This window comes from Perca flavescens, chromosome 20, assembly GCF_004354835.1.
Source record: "Perca flavescens isolate YP-PL-M2 chromosome 20, PFLA_1.0, whole genome shotgun sequence".
Lineage (NCBI taxonomy): Eukaryota > Metazoa > Chordata > Actinopteri > Perciformes > Percidae > Perca > Perca flavescens.
This window is the reverse complement of record NC_041350.1, coordinates 22574631-22599835: the sequence shown is the minus strand read 5'-3', so window position 1 is coordinate 22599835 and position 25205 is coordinate 22574631. Positions and strand designations below refer to the sequence as shown.

Below are 25205 nucleotides of genomic sequence, written 5' to 3'. Positions count from 1 at the left end.
TGACAGTTATGATCCCCAGAGGATGAATCCTACGGATGTTCCCCTAGTGCCACAATGAGGTTGACATTTGTGGTTTTCAGTGGAATGTCTTGACATTTCATTGGATGCATTGTCATGAAATTTGGCACATAAATTCATGTTAGCCTTGGGATGAGTTGGTAATCCCTTATCTTTCCATCTAAAGCCAACATCAAGTTAAACTGTATATGCGAATAGCATGCTAACTTAACTAAACTAAGAATAGGAACAGGATAAACAAAGTGTTAGTATCACCATTGTGACGATGTTAGCATGCTGACGTTAGCATTTAGCTCAAAGCAATGCTGTGCCTAAGTACGGCATCACAGAGCTGCTAGCATAGCTCTAGACTTAGTACTGTTGCCATTTGGTGTACATCAAGTCAGTTACACTTCAAGTTTGGATGGCCGGAGCAGGAAAAAAAAGCTCTCCAGGATTTTCATCTGGCCACGTACTTTAAACCTACCTGCCTATTAGCCTGCTTCAGATTCCCAACATCCCCCTCGATTTGGTTTGCTCAGTCTGATTCACTCGGGGCTCATTGTTTCCTCTACATCTCTAATTCCCTGTGTTTCTCTCTTTTCTGTCATTCCACCTCCCCCTCTTTCCGACAGCCCCCCTGCTTTTCTTGGTAATCCTAAATCGGGTGAACAGAGATAGTTCTCTCATTTGCTCCCCTGGCCTCTCTGCCTTTTATTCCCCCCCAAATCAAAAGCTTCCTCTGCCCTTCAATCCAACCGGACGGTCATGTGAAACTGCAGACGCACACAAACACAAATGAGGGACTCAAAGGGATGCTCTAAACATACTCACTATACTGAAGCATCAACATACACATAGTGATTCCCCGAAAGAGTCCTATAGGGGGAAATTTGCCCAAATTCCTGCCTCATCCCAAACATTCCCAGCCAAGTCCGGCCCACTGCCTGCTCAATTCCTGCCGGCATCATCCAATCCTGCTCTCCTTTCACCGTCGGAGCATCAGAGGAGCCAATCAGATTAGCCGTGGAGAGGAAATTGGAGAAGATTTGGCAGAGAGTCATCGAGCTTGCTGTTCCCTTTCATGTTCCTCTTTCAAATCACACACACACACACACACACACATACACACACCGAGAGATAAACACACATGCAAGGGAACAAGAAAAAGAGTTGCCCTGGGAGACAGAGGCCTGGGTGAAAGAAGGATGCTGGCAGTGAAAGGGCTTGACCCATCTTTTGGCAAAGAAGAGCCTCTCACCCCCCTCTAATGCACTGAAAGGAAGAGCTCAACAATGCAGGGCAAAGCATTCTGGGTGATCCCTGGACCCCTGCACGTGCCTTCATGGGGGAAACGAAGATGGACCGTGCATGTGCTTATGTTGGTGTGTGTGTGTGTGTGTAAGTAACGGGGAACTTAAGCCGTGGGATACGCTTCTACTTCTTCCTCAAGACAAAGACAAAAAAAAAAAAATAAGTAAATTCTCTCTTCTCGGTTTCTCCTCCCTCCAAATTACGGCCGTAATCATTACCAGCAATTTATATGCAAACACTGTCATAATCACAGTAAATTAAGAACTTCTTCCTGAGATGTCTCACAGAGGATGATGAATAGCGACGACGGTCTGAAAGTTGTAGGAGTCAGGAAGAAATGATTAGGAGTTCTGACTAAATGCCGACAGCTCTACCCCTTGATAGCTTCACTGGGAGGGAGACTTCATTGTGCCGCTGACACCTGTCCGGTCTGCTTAGCTCTCCGCACGTACAGGGGTGATTTGGGAGTGGAGGGGGGGGGGGGGAGCATCTCCCCTCTCCCTTCTTTTCATGTACAGTAAATACATCAGTCTCTCATCCTCTCCTACTCATTTCTATCTCTTCTCCTAAATTTAGCAGATTGGACAGGCCTAATCAGTCAAAGCCTAAGAAACACTCTGAGCTTTGCCACTAAATCTATACGGGAGAACAGGGCCCATATGTAAATCTATATCAGAGAGAGCATATCTGCCGGCTCTGAGCCCCGCCTGTGTCATGGATCGATACAGCGTCTGTGTTTTATTAATAACTCTAAACTATGCTTTGCCCAGTCAGCCATTTATCAAACTCACCTCACCTCTGAGCAACCCAGTATCTAAACTATCATTTCTCCATCCCCACCTCCTTTTTCATCTGGCTGTGTTAATCAGCAACTCTGTAACTGCTTTATTAGATAGGTGCTGTTTTTTCTTAAAGGACCATGCCAGCTGTTTTGCATGTTTAAGCCCAAGTACTGCAATATAAAATCACTTTACATCACATGCAAACATTTTGCAAACCAAAATTTGTGTTTATTTTACTGTTCCAGGCATCTATCTGAACATAACAGTATCTGCTACAAGATCAATGCAGAATTTTGCTTGAGTGTAATCTCTAAGATTAAACATTAAGTGTGTCAGCCAAGTTTCACAAATGACAAATTTCAGGTAATACATTTGGGAGAACAGGGCTGTGGCATGCTTGTGTGAATGTTGCAAGTATGCCATTAGGGAATTATTTCATCATGTTGCAAATAAAATGTTGGTGAAATGGGCCCAAAAATACTTGTTCCACCGTGTTGTGATGCAGTGCAGAATTTCCAACACACTTGTGCTTAAAATTTTTATTACCATGCTCTGTTAATATAACACTGATAAAAAATGAATGCAGACTTGATGTTTGCTGTGATGGATTACAACACATAAGCAAGTTTCCAGAGTTAATGAATTCTTTATGGTGCACAGAAGTGAACAGAAAACAATGGGTGTCTGGAATTGCTGGAAAAGAATGAAAAAAACAGTATAAAGAGGCATTTGAAAATTGGCTGCAACAACGTTAAGTCTAAATGATTTGTAGATGAGGAGCTAAAACTTGCAAACCCACCCCGCTATGGTCCTTTAAGGCATACAGATTTTGATATGTCTGCGCAGATAACAGGCTGTTTGTGAGTCTAGGGGCCCTGACGTTAGGTTTGTGGATCCATGGAAGCAGAACATGAGATGCCTCCGCTCCTGGAAAAAAGTGTTTAGAGGGAATATTCAATTTGTCAGAGTGGAGGAGCGGAGCAAAGTGCATTTGTGAGGAGGAGATGATGGTACGGTTTACCACCACCTGACGCCTACTTGTGGGTCTAAGAAATGGAGGGAAAGGCGAGAGAGAGGGAGGGAGGAGTGAAAGCAACAAAATGGTGCAAACCACAAATGGGAGGTGGAACGAGAGCAAAGAAACATATGGACTGAGAGCGACACAGAGAAGAGAGGAGGAGGGGGAAAAAGGGAGGGAAGAAGGTGGGAAAGACAAATTGAAAGAACAGGGGTGAGAGGTTTTCTATCCCTCCTCTCCCAGCTCTAAGACTCTCATTAGCAGTATTGATTCATGGCTCTTTAGGTCTTTAGCAGTCAAATGCTCATTGTACGCACACATATGCAGACACACACATTCTGCTGCACTGCTGCACTGCCACACACACACACACACACACACACACACACACACACACAGTTATAAAGTACCATGCGGTCCGCCCTCACCATCCATCCATCCATCCATCCATCCACGTCCGCTTATCCGGTGTCGGGTCGCGGGGGGAGCAGCTCCAGCAGGGGACCCCAAACTTCCCTTTCCCGAGCAACATTAACCAGCTCCGACTGGGGATCCCGAGTTCCCCAGGCCAGGTTGGAGATATAATCCCTCCACCTAGTCCTGGGTCTTCCCGAGGCCTCCTCCCAGCTGGACGTGCCTGGAACACCTCCCTAGGGAGGCGCCCAGGGGCATCCTTACCAGATGCCCGAACCACCTCAACTGGCTCCTTTTTCGACGCAAAGGAGCAGCGGCTCTCACTCCGAGCTCCTCACGGATGACTGAGCTTCTCACCCTATCTCTAAGGGAGACGCCAGCCACCCTCCTGAGGAAACCCATTTCGCCGCTTGTACCCTGGATCTCGTTCTTTCGGTCATGACCCAGCCTTCATGACCATAGGTGAGGGTAGGAACGAAAACTGACCGGTAGATCGAGAGCTTTGCCTTCTGGCTCAGCTCTCTTTTTCGTCCACAACGGTGCGATAGATTGAATGCAATACCGCACCCGCTGCGCCCGATTCTCCGACCAATCTCCCGCTCCATTGTCCCCTCACTCGCGAACAAAACCCCAAGGTACTTGAACTCCTTCACTTGGGGTAAGGACTCATTCCCTACCTGGAGAAGGCATTCCATCGGTTTCCTGCTGAGAACCATGGCCTCCGATTTAGAGGTGCTGATCCTCATCCCAACCGCTTCACACTCGGTTGCGAACCGATCCAGTGAGTGCTGAAGGTCGCAGGCCGATGATGCCATCAGGACCACATCATCTGCAAAGAGCAGCGATGAGATCCCCAGCCCACCAAACTGCAACCCCTCCCCACCCCGACTACGCCTCGATATCCTGTCCATAAATATTACAAACAGGATTGGTGACAAAGCGCAGCCCTGGCGGAGGCCAACCCTCACCTGAAACGAGTCCGACTTACTACCGAGAACCCGGACACAGCTCTCACCTTGGTCATACAGAGATTGGATGGCCCTGAGTAGAGACCCCCTCACCCCATACTCCCGCAGCACCTCCCACAGTATCTCCCGGGGGACCCGGTCATACGCCTTCTCCAAATCCACAAAACACATGTAGACCGGTTGGGCATACTCCCAGGCTCCCTCCAGGATCCTTGCGAGAGTGAAGAGCTGGTCCGCCCTCACATAACACTGAAATTTCTGATCCATAAATAGCAGTGTATGCATTTTTTATTGCCCTCTGCACCGCCGTCACACGAACGCTACCTGCCAGCCAGTCTCCGCTTTTTACCTTTTACACATAACCCATTTCATAATTATTGCAAATATATGAAATACACTCAGAGGTGTTTCTATTATTTGGCCTACCCTCATTTATATAAATGGGGTAGAGAAAATAATGTCAGTATAATGCAGCATATAACAGCACCTCTCTAAAACGGTTTTAAAGAAACCGATAGGTAGGTAGGTTATTTGCAGAACTGTTGCATTAGACTGCATTAGTTTTAGCTAGGTGTACCTCATAAACTGGCAACAGTGTATTTTGTTGCATGTTTGAAGTAATGACTGTCTACTAATAACTTTGTATCTTTACAGATATAAGCAAATTTAGTATTTTGGAATGCAAAATATGTGGAACCTAGTTTACATACACACATACACACACACACACACACACACAAAAATAATGGCAGCTAAACTAAAAGGTTATTGATTTGTTAACAGGAGCAACACCTCTTTAAATGCTTTTCTTGCTCTTCAAAACACGCACATGCAGACGCACACCTAAACAGCTCTCTCCGTCTTTTTAAACAGCTCTTGATTGGACGTTGTTGCTGACTGGGCAATTTCTCCGGGAGCGTAAATGTGTGTGTGTTGTTGTTAGGCAATAGCTATTGTATATCCATTTAGTTTAGCAGAGCTACAACAGCCTTTAATGAGACGCAAAGTGACAAAGCACAGTAGGACCACTAATGCCTTATTAACCAGCCTCTTTACCTTTTTCACACACACACTTTTTTACCCAAAAATAATTCATTTGATTTTATGTCTCTATGCATCCCAAAGTAGTAGTTTCTTAAATAGCTCAAGAAATGCTTCTCATAATATAAAGTGAAGAGGAAAATGGGAAAACTCAAATGAGCTGCTGATTATGCACCACCGTCCCTCCAAGTGAGGAAAGAAAGGAGAAATAGTTAAATGCTTGCGCTGCAAATCCAATTTTCACTAGGATTTTGTTTTTATTGCTTTTTTTTTAAAAGTCTTTTCAGTCTTTTTAAAAAAAATTCAAAATAAATGAATATTCAGGGATTTATAATAAACCAGTTAGTCATCTAACTTCACAGACACCCACATACATGCACACAGATTATGCTCAGGCATGCATACATTCACACACTGTAGATGCATGACATGCAGTTACACACACACTCTGATGGGCTCCAGGAGGTAGCGCACACAGAGAGAGAGAGAGAGAGAGAGAGAGAGAGAGAGAGAGAGAGAGAGAGAGAGAGAGAGAGAGAGAGAGAGAGAGTGTGTGTGTGTAGGGAGGGTGTGAGGCAGTGTTTTCTCTGTAGTGGTAGACTGCTCTGACCTGAAGGAAGGCTGGAGCTGTGGTTCCCAGTGGAGTGATGCCTGGATTCCCTTCTTCATCTGTTGTCTTCACTACCCTGTTTCCCCCCTCCTTTCTCCTCCATTTATCTCACACCACATCACTCCCAAACCAACATGTTATGTTCTCCTGTGAGCACTTTCATTGACTAATTTTCCTACCCTTCTCTGTGTGTGTGTGTGTGTGTGTGTGTGTGTGTGTGTGTGTGTGTGTGTGTGAGGAGCAAAGACTGACAGGATCAGGCTGGTTTGAACTTGGTAACCTTGCTGCACTGCAGATGTGCTCTAGTGGTTTCTAATATAATCATAGCTATAGTGTGTGTTTGTTTTGCTTTATTGATTCCATACTCTTGTAAATACATCAGACAGTCCCACAGATTCCTCCTAAAAGAAGCACAAACTTTTCAGAATTTGTGGAAAAACAGAACTATTCTCCATCAACTCCTTTGCCAGTGTATCCTCTACACTGACACCGACATCCCTTTGTTCAATGTAATAAAGCCTAACTAAATGGATGTAGTGCCATATGGACTATGCAAAGTGTTTTTACCCTCACAACCAACTCTAGAGTCATCCATCTAGAGGTCAGGTTGATTATGTTCATTTTAGGGGTTAATAATTTCCTGCTAAGTTTCCTGGAAAGAACTACGCAATACTATACAATAGTATAGTGCGTCTCAAATCGGGTTTTTTACCGCAGGCTTATGGTCAGCTCTGTGTGTTGCTACGATTGCTGTACACAAACCATCTATCCAACAGTTTGCAAGGCTGCAGACCCGATAATGAGAAACACCACTACAATGGGGCGGCTGTGGCTCAGTGGTAGAGCGATTTCCTGCCAATCGGAAGGTTGGTGGTTCGATCCTTTGCCCTGCAGTCCCATGTCGACGTGTCCTTGGGCAACACACTGAACTCCGAGTTGCCCCCGCTGCTGCGCATCGGAGTGTAAATGTGTGTGACTGATTATCTGATGAGCAGGTGGCACCTTGTACAGCAGCCTCGGCCACAGTGTATGAATGTGTGTGAATGGTTCCTGTACAATGTTAAAGCGCTTTGAGTAGTCGTTGAGACTAGAAAAGCGCTATATAAGAACAGTCCATTTACCATGGACTCTAACATTTTTTTGTGGAAAAAAAATGCCTTGGTTACCTTGTTTCAAGCCATTCTAGCGTGGTATAGAAAGCCTACAGGAAGACTCAGCTCGATTTCTGCCAGTTCTCATTAATATTCAACAAGCTAAGCTGTTTGATTCTGATTGGCTAACAGCTAGCCAATGAGAGACTGGTTGTCAGAATCCTTTACCCAGCGCAACTGGGGGAGCTCATAAATAGTAATGAGCTCAGGCAACATGATGTCAGACTGACCAGCTTTTGTAATTGGCCTGATTTCTCCGCTTATTTCTGTTCAGTGGCTAAAGCTGACAAAGGAGGTAGCAGTTCATTTTCACATTCACAACATAACACAACCACATATGGACCTAACATATTTCAAAAAATGCACGTAAAAACGGTTTTGTGTGGCAGGGCTCCTTTAAACATTATCAAAGACTTGGATATCAACAGGTTTTTTGAGATTTGCACACATCGCTACGCCGACCTTTTCAAGAAGCTGGTTGAAGGAATGAAAGAGGGACGGTGTGTTAGCACGGTCCAGCAAGTCCGCTACCCCTGGTAAACTTAGGAAAAGAAAATCGTATTTTGCACAGCTACATGTAAACGGGAATATTAGTGGAATATTCCCTTTCATTGGCCATGTAAACAGTTTAGTCAGAATATCGTCTATTTTGGAATAAGGGCAGAAACCTGAATATTATGTGCATGTAAACGTAGTCAGTGTTTAACTGGTAATTTTCCAAAAATCTAAATCCAGTTAATTACTTATGTAGACGGAAGTCTTTCAGTCAGTGCACAGCAGGTCAGCTGAACATGCAAAACTTGTTTAGAGGGAAATAGACATGGAGAATAAAGTCGTATATTCAATACATTTCTATTGTCTTTATAATTGGTACCACATTACATAGATCTTTGCAGGAAACTCCCTGCACATTAAGAAATGACCGACCTGTAAAATAAAGCTATACCCAGCCCTCTAGAGATGGCCAATAATATGAATTCTTATATTTCCCACTGCTACAATGACATTGTCATTCAATGACAATGAATACGGTATAATGTGGCTTAATACTATCTACAGTCATACAATAATTTCAATGCATATTAAAATGACAAATGTGTGATAAATGCAGTGGAAAATGCAAAAGAAATTGCACATTTCAGTTTTTTTTGTTTAGTTATTTTTTTTAAATAAGGGACAAAGTGTTAAAACTGTGATTAAACTCCCATATATTTCTTCACAGATCACTAATTTAACATCGCACATGTAAGACATCACATTTCCAACACTGCCATCATTTTTTTTCCTACTGCAAGACATCAGCTACCCACATACTGACATTAAAAAGAAAGATAGGGCTAATACGTTAAAAAAAAAAAAAAAAAAAAAAAAATGTTCTTGTTCCAAACTAGACGCGAAGATATATTGGACACGACACGCTGTTTTAAACAACCTAATTAGTCGTTGGAGAACGTCAAACTGGAAAGATAGAAGCTTTCTCCAGAACAGTGATGATTTAATAATACTGTGTGAGTGAATGAGATAAACGCCTTGCCTCCGTGATCTGCCTCTAATCCACATCTGATAGCAGCAGTAAATACCAGAGCTCACAAATGAGGTTGAGAGGATTCCTACGTCTCCAGCGACTCGTTTTTCATTTGACTCATCACTCTTGCATCTCTGTCTCTCTCTTCTCTCCTACAATTTGTCAATAAAACAGAGAGCTATTTAGTTACAGTGGCATGGGAACACTAAATTGGCTAGGAGACACTTTTTAAGCATTTGCCGTGTATATCCTTCTCTCTCTCTCTCTCTCTCACACACTGCTTACTTTACTCCCTGGTAAAGAGAGATGCTGTAGAGCGAGCGGCACAGTACAAGGTATCATTTTTCAATATCCAGCCCTATTTTGATGAATATCCTTTTTGCCCCCCTCTCCACTCTGTTTGCTGTCCATTAAATAGAGAGCGATTCAGTTACATTGACAAGGAAACTAAACTGGTCTCTCTCTCTCTCTCTCTCCTGTGAAACATCATCTCGTGTTGCCAAAGTACTGTCCCAATCAAGGGGGTAAGCTTCGCTTCAGAACGCAAACCTCCGATGGCGCCATTTTGTTGCTACGAAGCGATCACCTCTTGTTAGCATTACACTGACCGCCTTTTTTTTACGTCACTTGACTGCGAATAACTTTACACCTGAAGCGTTTAAAGACTCCATTTGTCCATTGTTTATTTCTAAAGAAACACGACAATGTATAAAAGGCTCCATTACCTTGTACCTCACGTTATAGCTCCGTAGCAGACGTTCTTGTAAAAATAAGCTAACGATTGTGTCATAACCAAGTGACTTACTGTCGCACAGTAGAGGAATTACCGTATAGTACAGGAGAAGCTCGCAGGCAGTTTCGACTTACATTAGCTGTTTAGGTTTAATTACTAATGTTAACTAGCATGTTAGTTAGCAATAATTAGCCTGTGCTTATGTTATCTCCTTACATACACCTACTCCTACCTATCTCTGTAAGATTGGAAATGATTGAGGCACAGCTACCAGAAGACTTACAACTTTCAGACACGTTGCTCACGTCACATTTACGTTGTCTCTGTCAGTTGGAGGCTGCGCAGTGAAGCAAGAGATCAACGGAAAAGTGCTTCTAATAGCCTTCACTGGTCTCCGTCCAGAGCAACGGGATCTGTTGGTCCATTATATACTGTCTATGGTCCCAATACACAAGTTCGCATTTCGCCAAGAACAGTTAAAATTCCCGGATGTATTCTTGACACGCCCATTTACCGAGGATACATCGGTTGGTAACTTGTATGAACTTCGCTGCACCTGTATCCCAACATTCATTTCGGCATTCAGTGATGGTTGGATTTCCAGTACATAGACAGCCCAAAAAACGGGACAATTTTAACAATTTTCGCCATCTTATTCATCACTAAATTCACTTCTGAGAACATTTTAGGCGAGAAATGAACGGTTTATATTTCGAATATAGGCAGTCTTGCGAAAATCTTTGCCGAATTGACAATTTGCTCCAAAGTTTTCGGAGCTCCATAAAATGACGCGGCCGCCAGCTTACGCCTGCCGGGGCCGCTTGATCGGCGCTCGGACAGTCACACTCGGAGATCCCGCTGTAGGACCCCGGAGGTCTTTTAGACCGGTTCCGTAAATTTATATGTGGTAACTGTCTTTTCGGAGTTACACACACACACACACACACACACACACACACACACACACACACACACACACACACACACACACACACACACACACACACACACACACACACACACACACACACTGTATATTATTAGTGAGATACACGCGTTTCTTTTCGGTGTATTTGTTTTCTGATTTATTAGAAGTTGAGTTTCAGTCTTTATGATAAATGAACAGTTGTGTACAAAGTGGTAACCTGCTATGACATGTTATGTAGACTAAAGGGGAGACACCAACCTTTATAATGATATTCTAATTTCCATCTCCCTGGGCATAGTGCACTACAATAATATAGAAATGATAATTCCACATAACACTAATAGGAACACATAGGACACACCAGTGCATATGCCTATTTTTTTAATTTAAACTTACTTAAACGTATACGCTAATAATAGTAGGGATCGCGTTCCACTCTTTTGAATAAGTAAGGGGTGTTTGAGCTAAACCATAAACAATAAAATTAAAGTGCAATTAGCTTAATTTTTCAATATTATTGCAATAGTTGTAGCATTATGAGGTTTTCTTGTCCGGAGATTGTTTTAATACACAGTGGTTATATTGTTGTGTTTTTTATTTCTAGATGGTATTTTGGAGCCCTACAAGTAGTCTCTGTGCTGGGGGTGTTGAGCAATAACAGGAAGAACGCATCGTCTCAAACTGTTAACAGCGTTTTCTGTGCTTGTGAACTTGCGAGTTAATTCTTCAAGAACAACCAGCAAGAACGTTCTCCCCAAGAACACAAGTCCGTAGTTTGCATTCTTGGTATTGAGAAACGCCCATGGACACATTGCACCGTCTCCAAAATGACATTTTGGACATTCCTGGTAATATTTTTCCCCTTTCTAGTATACATCTGCATAACAAGCGCAAACAACCTATGGAATTACTCTGAGACCCGAAAAGCATTCGTGATTTAAATTTTACTTATGAACACTTGAGTTAGACTTTCTTAAAAAGGACTGGGACCAAGTTGAGACCACAGATGGTAAAAATCATGGACGTAGCTGCCGTTTTGAGCCTGGAGTTTGGCAATTTGGCCGTTGCCATCTTGGTTTTTTAAACTGGACGTGACGAATTTTGACGGGAGTTTGGAGCTGGGGGAGGATGACCCGGCCAAGCCAGAGTGGTTTATAGTTGCAATGGCGCTGCGCTAAGCTAATCGCTAAAGGGGAAAAGTTGCCAAGTTTTTAACCCTTCTGTAGTGAGTCATCCAGTAGAGATTTACCGACGGGTAAACACGGGCCTCTGGGTACTTCCTCCAAGCTAAAAAATTTTATTAGAACAAGACAAAATATTCCGCCATTCTGGCGAGTTAATCCCACCTGTTCCCAATGTTCTTTCTTATTTCAGGCATTTTCCAATATCTTAAAACAGATGGGTATTTTCTTTTTACATTTTTCTACAAGGCAGATGCAGGTTAAAAAAAAATTACCTTTGGTTCTAGAAAATAATCAAGATGAACTCTACTAGGAGGATCAGGTGAAAATCAAAATCACCCTACTGGCAGATCTGTTGCTACTTTGATTAAACTTCTTACTGCAGCGCTCAGCAATATGTTGTGTAGGTATTCTTTTAAAAGAAAATCCACTCTATTGCTCTTCCTCTCTGCATTTCCCTCTGCCTCCTGTCCATTGAAGTGAGCACTAACCAGCTCCAGCCAGTGAAAACACTAAATTAGCTTGGAGACACGTTCTCCCACCTCTGTCTCTCCTCGCTTTGCTGTCCATTAAACAGAGAAACTAGGCGCTTGCAGTGCTCGTGTCATTTGCTTTATTGAATAGAATCAGCCACGGTCACCAGCTCTCCTTAGCAGAAAAACACCCTCAAAGTAATAAAAACACCAAGATCCCAGGATAGGAAGCAAAAATGTGGAAGCTTTGAAATTCCAAACATCAGGGCAGTGTGTACATCTAATGCATTTCTATCACCAACAGCACTTTGATGTAACTTTCCCTCTCCTCCCTGCCATCTATTAAACAGAGCTACAGCAGCAGCAGTGAGTTACCCTAAATGAGTGTTGAGTTTTTTTTTAATCAAAAGCATCTCCCATGTGTATTTCTTCTTCCTGCTCGGTTTGCAATTTATCAGATAGTGAGGAAGCCAACTCCATCAGCGAATCCAGCTACACTGAGACGTACAGTAAAGAGCATCAAGGGACTCGTTTTTTTTCCTTTTTCAAATTGAAACATCTCCCTGAGTCTCTTTTGTACCTGCTCTCTCTTTCCTCACCGCTCTGCTTGCTGTCCATTAGTGCGCCGGCTGTCTACAGTGGTGTGGCAGAGGCCTAAACTGTGCATGTAAAGCTCCGCTCTCGTTTAGGCTCTTTTTTTCTCTTGACATGGACTCAGCCAACTGTTCCCAATGCTCACTCACCCATTAGAGGGAAAAGAGTAGATTCTCCCTCTCCCTCCCTTCCTCACCCTCTCTCTCTCTCTCTCTCTCTCTCTGTGTTTCTCTTTTTGTCTCTACATGTTCTCTTCTTGGCTTGTGCCTATAGCGCTTCCCTTTTGCTCTTTCGCTTTCACCCACCCCCCGGTACAACACTTCTTGCACTTTCTGCCTCATTCTCTCCTGCTCTTATCTTGTTTCCTCTACACACTTTTGGTGACTTATAGCTCTTCTCTTTTCCATCTTCATCTTTTTTTCCTGTTACTCAACATGTCTTCTCCATTACTTTCCTCTCTGCACCTACTGTGTTTTCTCTCTCTCTCTCTCTCCTATGGTCCCCCAGTGGCTAGAAATGGCGATGGGTGTAAACCGAGCCCTGGGTATCCTGCTCTGCCTTTGAGAAAATGAAAGCTCAGATGGGCCAATCTGGAATCTTGCTCCTTATGAGGTCATAAGGAGCAAGGTTACCTCCCCTTTCTCTGCTTTGCCCACCCAGAGAATTTGGCCCACCCATGGGAGAGAGACATCATGGCTTTCAAACAAGCAAAGTGGCAGTTGGTCAAGGCCACACCCCCACCCTCCACCTCCCCCCCCCCTCTCTCCTCCTCAATAGCTACAGACACAGAAATTGCACATACTAAGGAAAGCTCATTGCGGGACCGGCTCTAGTGGCTGTAATTCTGCACCAAAGCTGAATTTAGATACAGTATTAGGGGACCACTAAGGTCTATATAAAAGCATCCAAAGAGCACCATGTCATGGGACCTTTAAAAGGCGAATCCCAAAATATACATTTTCAATAAAGATTAACTGGCTTTCTAAAACAACTGGGGACTGTTGTTGTTAGTAAATGTTACTAAAAGTAGTTGTTTAGTAGTATTTTCTGCTGTGTATTAATACACATTGTGTCCCATGTTCATGGCAATGAAGGAACATTACTTGTTAGATTAAATACATTTGTGGATATATTTGACATTAAGAAATATTGAATATTGACAGGCAAATCCCGTAATCTGCTCAGTAATGAGTTAGACTATAACAGTCACATAAATGGAATTAAAAGTACAATATTTCCATCGGAAATTTCAGAGTAAAGTAGCATTAAATATCGTATTTAAATGCAGTAGGCCTACTTGAAAAGAAAAACTTTTCATCACTATGCAGTCACCCTTTCCCAGCCATCCTCTTTTTCCTCGCCTCCCTCACTTCGTTTTTTCTTTGACCATTTCCCTCTTTTCTCTTCTTCCCTCCTTTGCACTTCATGCCCCTCTTTCATCCCTTCTCTCCCTCTTTCCTCCCACTCCTGTACCTCGTTCTCTCTCCCTCTCTCTCCTCCCCAGAGGGAATGAGTAAGTGTATGGTTGAGTGGAGAAGAGAGGTGGGTCTTGCCCTCCCAAATTCTATTTCAGAGAAACCCGAGCTCACAGAAGCATGTCTGCCTTCTGAGAGCAAACGCTGGCCTGCTTTTACAGTTTCATAAGCAGTGCCAGAGCGCACGCCACGCGGAGATAAATACGAATCCCATAACCAATAAATACGGCAAAGGAAAACAGATGTCAAACGGTTTGCCCACTCTCGCTTCCTTTAACCCTGAGCGACGTAATGAAACGTATAGAAGTATAGAAGAGTCAGCAGGCGAGTGTTCCCACGCCTATACATCATTTATAGCAATGGAAAGACACACAGTGGTAAGGTATGTGCACATGAACACACGTACTCAAATGACCCGTTCTTTCTGCTTTGCGTCTCTGGGTGAGCGCACACACACACACACACACACACACACACACACACACACACACACACACACACACACACACACACACACACACACACACACACACACACACACACACACACACACACACACACACACACAAGAGGGGGTATGAATTATACATCCTCCCTGTCTCTATGCATTAGATAGAAAAAAGGAGAGATTGAGGGAGAGAAAGAGAGATTGAGGGGAGAGAGAAAGAAATGGCAGCAATGTAAGTAAGAGATAACGTGTTCCTGATACGTAACAATGTTATCCTGTGATGGAGAGGTGGAAAGTGGAGGAGGAAGCGGAGGAGAAGGTGCTTACATCCATAAAACTATCACCTTGACAGTATGGCCTTAAGACAAAACGTGTTTGTTTTGGGTGTGTGTACCAAGTGTGTGTTTTATGCGTGTGTTATGCACAGGTCCACAGCTGGATGTAGGGTTTGCTCCTAGCAACATCTTTCTGTTGCTGTGAAGCTCATTGGTTCACAGTTCAAAGAGTTCTTTCCTCTGCAGATGGGGGATGCAAGGAGAGGGAAATGCGTGCACACACGCGCACACACACACACTCTTTTTTCCACTTCCCAAAAGCACCAACCTCGATTCAGATTTGTCCGTTAGGTGGAAAAAACGGCAACAATTCGAAGCTAAAGTGCTTGAGGGATGTGAGGGAGAAACCAAATCGACTGCGGTGAAAATGCAAGGAGGACGTCGTGCCTGTCCACTGCTGTCAGGAGAAATTCTCTGAAGAGCCGGCTTCTTGGGAATAAAAATAAACTCACATGTTTTCAGATTGAGAGCTGTCCAGTTTTTGCTGGCAGTTACAGTGATACTGGCTGTGTTTCTAATTCAGTTTGTCTTTTGAGTTTACATTTTATGTCAAATCAAAAGCAGGCCTTTAATCAGCTTGTTGTTCTTTTGGGTTTATCTCAGCTAACCAAATTGGTTATTGGTTTCTCATGTCACTTCTCTGTTTCATCAGGGCCTCTCCCTACATCAAGTGCAATATGGACGACAGAGAAACGCACCATGCATATTAAAGTACGTTTCACTTAACACAACCACTATTTAAGCCAATTTAAACACCCCAGTAGCTCATTTTCTTTACGTTGGTTTATTTTAATCTGCTGGGCTGCTCTAATGTTTTCCTCCATGTAGTGTTTTGTTGTGTATAGTTTCAGCTTCTGATATCTAATTCAGTCATGTCTTTGCTTTTTTTTTTTTGTGTTCTGATTTGAAGTGAAATGTGTTGTTCAGAGCACCTTTGGAAATGTAATCTTTAATCTGTATTTTTTTTTTTTGTCTTGTTTTTATTGCCGTTATCACTGCCACGATTAGAGACAAAATAAAGCTTGAATGGGTTTCATGGGAATTCAATTAAAAAAGATGAATAAATAAGTGAAACAGCAGATGACGACCAAAACAGAAGTTAAGAGATTCTCACCATGTAGCTAGGTAGGCGTTGGTGGTTTCGTTTCATTTTGAAGGCCTTTATAAATCTTCTTGCTCAACGCTCTGCTATAAAAACGATCCTAAGATTAAGAATACCCTATTGTCTCCATGATGCTCATGCAGCTGCACCCTGCACTCCATCTGCATGGTGAAGAGGGGACAGCTTTGGATTCTGCAGTAAAGTTAGTTTGATTTGTAAATCGGCAACTGTAATGCAATCGTCATGGGTTTATCGATTAGAGTGCTCGCAGCAGTTGCACACACTCATTTATCCCTGTGCACAGCAAACCACAACCACAGCAAAATGCACGCACACACATTTGAATAATTTCTTTTTTTCTCCCCGCATTTTCACAGAGAAGTGGAAGGGCTATTATTGAGGATGGAAGTGTTTTATAAGACTGACTGCGCTCTCCATCAGACTCACTTATGAGCAGAACAATGGCAGAGGTAAAGTAAGTCATTACTAGATAACAAATATCAGAATCAGCTGTATTTGTCAGGTATGAGGACACATACGAGAGTTTTTGCTTTGGATTATACATTGCTCACAATGGGCTTACTCATACAAAACAATATATACACACACTATAAACAGAAACAATAGACCGTGTAGCTGCCAGCAGAGACAGTTGCATAATTTAAGTCTCATAAAAGGAATAGTTTTAATTTGATTAATAAATAAATGTATTTCTCTGAATTTCTTTTATTTTGAAATATGTGTACAAGCTGACCTGTTTTTATGTAGGCTTATATAGCGGAACTATTGTTCTGAGGTTCGGTTGGTTCAGACGTTTGACGGTACACCAGCATCGGAGCATGCAGCACATGCCGATCCAACTGCGGCTCGTTAAGTTAATTGGTAATGTCATTGTATTTGTAAGTTCAACGAGAGATAAGTTGCCTTGTAACCTGTGTTTTCACTCCCCTGGAGTTAACGCGGCCAATAAGGTATGCATAGTTCTTTTAATGTGTAATTATCAATGTAAAAGGATAACTGTGTGGCGTTTTATTAACAGTCAATCTAACGTTGTGTTTATTATTCATGTGCTATTCTCTGTGAGAATATTCTTATTTCTGTAACTTATGTGATTTCTATGTTTTTATTTAGTTCTCACGGCATGTTTGATGGCATCGACGATGACGTAATTCAACTAATAAATGCCCGTAGACCAGAACGCCTTGTGTCCGTGTCGGTTAACTGGAGGGAGCTACAGACCGGTTGAGGCAGTAGTGCAATGAAGAGTGCAAAGTGTGCAGGAGTAAATTATTTTTATGATAAATTATTTTAATAATTATGGAGCATAGTGCAAAGGATGCTCAAATAAATAAGTATTATGTTATTACATAATTATTATATTACAATATGAACAGTATAAACAGCTCTGAAATAGAGAATGATGAATAAATAATAAGTGGAACCAGTAAACAGGAGCTGTGTTGCTGCTGGGTTATTGCACAGGAAACGAACCTGACACAGAGTCAGAAGTCAGCTGTTCATCAGAGTGATATTGCAAGTTTTGCGGTTAAAAATAAAAAATAAAAAAAATAAAAAGGAACCTTGTGCAAAACAGCCTGAAAATGCACATGACTGAAAAAAAAAAAAACAAGCATACAGTACACCTGTAATGGAGCCAATTTGTGTTCAACCAAGGCTACATAAACTATGTCTGATCCACACTTGGCTTTTGTCATTTAAAAGCAACACTTTTCAAGTGTATGTTCTTCCCTCTCATCGAATCGGTCTTCTGAAAGCAGCTTAATATTCACCCATGAGCGTGGCCTAAGGGAGCCCACCCGGCAAGCAAGCCCTACCCGGGAAGGATTTGATCTGCAGTGTCTGCCCAGAGCTATTTGAATTGGATTATCCCAGAACTTTCCTGGTAGGCGTACGAATTCATATTCTCCTCAGAATGTGAGATTTTTGAGTTCTCCCTGGGCAAATCATTTGGATGCAGACGGAGGCATTTGGTGTCACAGCTGAGAGACTCGGCAAGACACAACAAGGCCATCAACAAACAGGAGGCTGGGTTTGAGGAAAAAGGAGGAGACGCTGTGCCGGCAGTGAAACCACCTTCCTCATTACTGACTCAGAGTTGTTTGCCAAGTAGCTCCCCAGATGCTTTAGCTAGAGTGTTTAGGTCCAGGCGGCAAAGGGGCCTTCTAAATAAGTAACTGACGCTCATGGCCTATTTGTTTCCTCTTTACATGGATGAGGTGAACAGTGGTGTCTTTGGATTTATTATCCTGTCACCACAAAAACACTTTAGTTTACCAACCATTTTCCTTGTGTACAGAAATGTACACAAGTGTTTGCTGCCAAAATGAGACATTTTATTTTCTTTTACTCATGTGGTAAACTGTTGAGCATAAGGACTGCCTATTTGCCTGTGAATGTAATGTTATAAAATATCACCAAAGCATCAAAACATGCAGAATTACACAGATTTTCACGATGCTAAGTGCAAGTTGACTTCTACCTGATCACCCAAGGGGCATTTTACTGCCAGTTGTAGAATGGTCATATATGGGATCGGAGCCTCTCACGTGCTCACCACGACTGAGTGATCAACAGTGTGCACGCAGAGTAAAACCTAATGAAAATCACAGCTTAGCTCAAAAATGTATATTTTAATCGAGCTCCTGATCATCAGCATTATAATGGAACAAAAGGAATACTTATTTTAGGAGAAAGAACACAGTTATATTAAGACACTTTTATCCACAGAGACTTCCATTCCTTCAGTGTTTGCCCAAAGACACTTCGACACGTAGACTGCAGGGGCCAGGGATCGAACCACCAACCTTCCGATTGGTAGATGACAACCTGTGCCACAGCCATCCAATTGCTAAAGATAATGTTGCTATGAAGGATGAAAAAGTCAATGCTAGGACCGGCCAAAGCACCTGTGATCTAAAGCCACTGTGGATTGATGGCTATTAGATGCTGGCTTAAATACTCGGACTGCATTGAAGTGACTGGGAAACCCCTCAACATATAGATCTCAATGTAAATATATATATTAATTTTTTTTTCCACACACACACACACACACACACACACACACACACACACACACACACACACACACACACACACACACACACACACACACACACCTTCTCTATTGCTAATCATACTTCTTTTAATGTGCGTCTTGATGGCACATATTGTTTCAATTATTGTTCCATTAAGAAGATAGAGGATGCATGGTATTAAAACTTAATTAAGTTTAAAGTCATAACGGTTATTGCAGCGGGCTACCTTTTGTGTTTACTTTGGGTCTAACTCAGAGACGAGCATTTGAAAAGTTTCATGTAAAAACCATGTTTATTTGGAAAGCTGTAGGAAGCTTGTGCGGTTTAAAGTAGAATAGTCTTTATTGTCATTGTACATGTACAACGAAATTGGATGCAGTCCTATCAGTGCAAACAGCTTGTCCCAATATGTGTTGTTGCACAAATCTTGAGCCACAATAGCCACATTAATAGGAAACACGGCAGGTTGAAATAGACCATAATTCTCCTTTAATATAATGGTAACGTAATCCCATTTTGTCTCTATATGGCATTTGTGATGTGTTGGTAGCTGGGTTGAAAATGCATTGTTAGTTTTAAATGCCTCGCACATCTCAAAAAACCTAAAAAAAATATATTTAGGAGATCTGAACTTCTACAGCAAAGACATAATACTGTATATTTAGGACCATATTTGACAATTAATCAGTGTTGCAGGATATATTGCTTGGCCATGATGCTCAGCTGCTCCACCCATGCTATGCCCTGTTTTCCTGTTATAAGTTGGTGCCGATTGGCCCACAGGCACTACACCAACACTTTTCTACAGTCTTGACGGTCCTCTGGCTCTGCTAGGACAGAAAATGACAGATGCGTTCACACTGTCTCTTCCTGATACTTCCCCTCTACACCATTTTATTCTCACATCATCTAACACCTACAGTATACGACACAAGATTATTCACACCTCCACCCACAGCTGACTAAAACAGACCAACAATTACAGTACACAACTACTGTTAGTATGTTTTTTTTTTCATGAATCTGTTACATCCTTGTGACAAATTGGAGGCGCGTCCGGTATTAGAACCTACTCACCTCACATCCCCAACAGTGTTCAGGAGATGAAAAACAAAAGAAAAACGGTCAGAAGTTTTATTTTGCCTACGCGGAGCTGTTGACGTCTTGATACAAGGTTAAAGTATCCAGCGTAACATCAGAGGACACTCTAAATTATCTTTTAAAAAACAGAATAAGAATTGATTTACCATGAGCTCCAGGCTGAGTTACTTCAGGTCATGCTCACGCTTGGTTTTTCTGTTTCTCAGCACACACAACTCTCAGTAAAACACACAAAACACACACACACACACACACACCCAAACTCAAAAGCACATGCACGCACTTGATCCCTCACAAGCATACATGCTCAACTGCACAGATGCAGATACAGTCCCATGCATGCATGCATTTACCACACACACACACACACACACACACACACACACACACACACACACACACACACACACACACACACACACACACACACACACACACACCTTGCTGATCAATAATTCATCAATCTAATCTTCAATAATGTTCTTAATCAAACTTTCATGTGACAGGATGACTGGGTTAGAGTGATTTTAATGGAGGAAAATTAAAGACGTCGTCGCGAGCCGCATTACGCACGTCATGCAACATGCATGAGGAGACAACCTATAGAAGGTGAAGCGCAAGCAGCGCAACGGTTGTTTTTTGTCTGAATGGAGCGGTTAGCGATACGAGAGCAGACAACGGATAGAGAGCTAACTATTGTGTGACTCCTCTCTGCTAATGGCTTTAATGAGCTCTTTGGAGTCGTGGCTCTTTAAGACGCAGAAATGCAACGGGGGACAGCGGAGAGAATGAAGATATGAAATGAAGTATAGATGTAGAGAGCGATTAATGGAGAATAACTTAATAGAGGTGAAAAGAGTGGCGAGGGGAGTGATAATAGAGAAAAAGTAGTGCACATAATAAGCTCACACAAGCCCAACACACACACACACACACACACACGGTCATTCATCAGCATTATTCACCAATTTTGGAGCCCGCAGTTTACAGCATCGCAGCCACTGTAGACACTGTGGTTGTTTTGTTTAGAGTTGACCCATTTTAAATAAACAAAAACATCAATAACGCTTTCCTCAGCAACACGCACCCGTGCGTGCGTGCGTGCGTGCGTGCGTGCGTACACACACACACACACACACACACACACACACACACACACACACACACACACACACACACAGCTAGAGGAAGTCAGCCAGGGTGTTTGAAGTGTGTTTGATCAAACAGAGAGTATGCAGCACCACTAGCGGATGCCACAGCCTATACTCCTCACTGCACCCAGAGACAGCAATACACGCCTCCTGTCAATTTTCTTTCTCTCCATCTCTCACACTCTACAGCTCATTTCTTTCCTCTTTTTGCTCCATCTCTTCCTACTCATCTGTGTCCCATCCCTCTTTTTTTTTTTTTTTGGATTGGTTTAAAACACTTTTTACTCATTGCTTTACAAATCACATAGTAATTGCACTAATCTCAAGATACATGGCTGGCAGCTTTAAAAAAAACAAAAAACAAAACAAAAAGTTCTTCTTCTTCATTCTGCTCCCATTTCATAACACATCCTTCTTTTCAAGAAGACATTAACAGTTAGCTCCTTCCAGCCATGTTCCTCGGTAGGCAAATAGAATTCACCACTGTGCATAAACTATAAATATATCCGTTACTATCTCCTCCTTCCTTTCCTCCCGTCTCTGGCTTTACCTCGGGCTTTGGATGATTGGTGCCACAGCGAGCTTCATGTCACCCACTTTTTGTCTGCGCATCCACATTGGGAAATAAAAAAATGCAGACAGTCGCAGCTTCTGCAGAAGATCTGTTTGTTCAGAGGCTGATACCTGCTATAAAGAAGCATGTTATTCTAGTGCAACAGCTATGAAGGACATCAACACAAAGCCCGGTGAAGAACAGAGCCCTCCTGCAGCCCCTTCAGTAATCAGGGATGAGAGGAGGTGGGAGAGGGGGAAGCAAGAGAAGAAGAGCCCAGCAGTTTGCTTCAGAACTACACAAGAGGCGAGGAAAATGTTGCCAGCCTTTGATTAGGCCCTTCAAACTGGTGTAAGAATCTTTTTTTTTTTTTTTCAACAGAAGCAAACACACTTACACACTCCTGAGCCACACCTAAACACCCACATAAAATGGGCAAAGAAATACAAAGGCACACGTGTATCCACACACAGTTGGCAGGCAGGCGCACACATAGATACACCGAAATATAAAAAGGCAGACCATAAAAGAAGAAATGAACAATATTCCCCTAATTTGTGACATAACATCTCTGCAGCTGTGTGAGTTTGTTAAAGGTGACGCCTCAAAAGGATGAAGCAATCTCATCAGCGGAGAATCCTCTCCTCATTTTCTATTCGAAGAAAAGACAGAACTGCCAAAAAAAGACTAATAATGTTCTCACATCTCTTCTTCATTTTCCATAGAGGCAACAGAGGGGGGGGAAAGAAGAATGTTAATGGAGTCCTCTGATTCTCGTCTCACAAGACTTAAGAGAGGAGAGGTGGGGGAGTAATGCAGGAGTTTGGGGGTTCTTAAAATTGGTCTAAAAGGAGGGGGGAGAGAACAGCACGGAGTAGGTGACTCATCATAGTGCTTTCATCATTGCGAGTTATCTTCAAAACCATTAGGCCTACTAATCACACACTGTCATCATATTCATTACCAGTACAATCACTGTTATAAACAATATCATCGCTACTAGCATCTGTTCCATAATGCTGGTTATTTTTTATCCTTTCCTCCTCTCCTTCTCATCACCATCTTCATCATGGTTTTTATTTACACTTTCACCTCTATCCTCCCCATTCTCACACCACCAACATCCTCCTCATCATACCAGTGGTATATCGCTATGATCATCAATAGCAGCTCCACTAGCGTCACTATTGTTGCTACACTGTAAATGTTAATAGCTGTCCTGGCATGCATAAATTTGTTAACTTTACTCGTAAATCAACAATATGCACTTCTTACTGGATTTTATTAAGTAAAAGTTAATTGCACAGTAAATAAAACAATCCATTCATTTTTAGGCGTGAAGCCAACTTTAAACAAGTATCAACAAATTGCAACTGCAAATTTCATCAGAAGAAGAAGAAAGGCTAGGTTCTGAGCATGTGCAGCAGCTCACTTTGGTTTAAAAACAGATTTGAAAAAATAAGGTAAGTTATCAAGCATGCAATAATTGTGTGAGTTTGTGTTTCTGACTGCTGCCAATCTTAGCTAACTGTTAGCTAAGATAGCCGTTTTAGCCAATTGGAGCCGCGCGATACTCTACTGGGGAGAACTTGTTCAGGCATGCTTTGGCCGTAAATACTCGCTTTTCCATCGTCCCGGGATCGCCTGAAGAATTATTAGTTCCGAATTTGAAATATGGTGTGGCAACACTATGGACAACATAGCCTCATCAGTTTATCATCATACTATGAGGATTTTTATTCTCCTCACCATTGCCATCATCTTCCTCATTACTTTCATCAGTAGCTCGGTCATCATCATTAGTGTTACTATCAACGACATAGCCAATCAACATCGTTATCTTCATCATAACACCATGTTTATAACTTTAACCATCTTTCATCTACACTCTCAATATTCATCCTCCTCATCATACCAGTGCAATTGTTATGAGCATCAGTCCCTATTATAATCATTTGTATGAGCAGTATTACTATCAACATAAGTTCGAACATCATAATCATCATCATACCACATCACCATTTTTACCAATTGTCCTCATGCTTGTCATTTCATCATCATACCAGTTGTTGGGGACCAAGAGTTTGGTTGAATCTGATTTTAACCAAAAGGCCTCAGATTAAACTGACCTCTGGATACAGGACACACATGTGCTCAGAGACAAAGGAACATGTGACCAAGACAAAGGAATCTTGGCCTCCATGTAAACCCCAAAGCCGGGGTAATTCACACCTCTATGCAAAATGCCAGCCAGAAGGGAAACTCCTCACAACTGGCAGGAAGTCAAATGACTACAAAAGTGTAGTTTTCACCCTTTCAAGAGTTTTGAGTCTTCCTATTGGTTCAGCGGGACCATAAACACAGCAGGTGGGTTTTAACCTATAAATAACGTGACCCTAGGAAACTCCCCCGTCTTCCGTTGCAACTCGGTTGCTGAAAGGAGGCGCGCAAGCGCTTGTGCTGAACTTCCATTTTCTGGAGAAAGTGGATTTTATTTCGGTGGATCCTTGAAAACACACCAGTGTTTTCATATCTGCAGTAAGAAGGAAACAACGTTTTCTTCTCAAAGTCGACTAAACTTGCCCCTTGCTGCTTTTTTGAAGGGAAGTTTCTCCGTGGCCGCTGACGAGCGCCAGGGACCCGTTCCGTTTTATTTCTGGACAGAAACAAACGGACTGAACACACCGTAAGAAGGCTTACGTCTGGGCAGAGATAAGTAGTGTGTTTATTAATGAGCAAAAGGGGTTAGTCACTGAATTAGTTATAATGACTAAAGTTTCCCTCAGTAAGTCAAAAGTCTCAGTCTGTCCTAAACCACACGTTAGCCCAGACCTGAGTGGCTGAGGGGAACTGGGTCATTATCGATAACTAAAGATCAGAGTGCCCTTTTTTTCTTTACTCTTCTTCTCTTTCTTCTCGCTCTCTAAAACACACACGACACAGGCTAGCCGCGTAGCTCCCGAGCTAACGCTGCAGGCTAGCTTCACACGTGGAATCTGCTTACGTTCGGACAGAGCTAACACAGGGACTAGCGACCATACCGGCTAAGCGTGCGCGCTGCCTAGCAACCCCCTCGGCTTCTTCAGCCCCTCCCCGTGCACGCAGCACCACTACCGCCCTCTTGAGGCCAAATAGTTTTGTGCAGCTCACAGGAGTAGCCATTTTGGGTAGTTTTGTGTTAGAAATACATGTCGACATGCCCCCCCACCCACCCACCCACCCACCCACCCACCCCCACCCCCACCCCCACCC

At 42.6% G+C, this 25205-nt stretch overlaps 1 protein-coding gene across 1 annotated transcript in view; it reads right to left on the bottom strand.

Moving 5' to 3' along the window:
• Positions 1-23787, bottom strand: part of LOC114547147 (ephrin-A2) — a 67314-nt gene extending 43527 nt beyond the window's left edge. The window contains exon 1 of the mRNA XM_028566380.1: positions 23703-23787. Within this exon, the coding sequence (XP_028422181.1) occupies positions 23703-23787 (85 nt within the window). The remainder of the gene's footprint in view (positions 1-23702) is intronic.
• Between the last annotated feature and the right edge of the window lie 1418 nt (positions 23788-25205).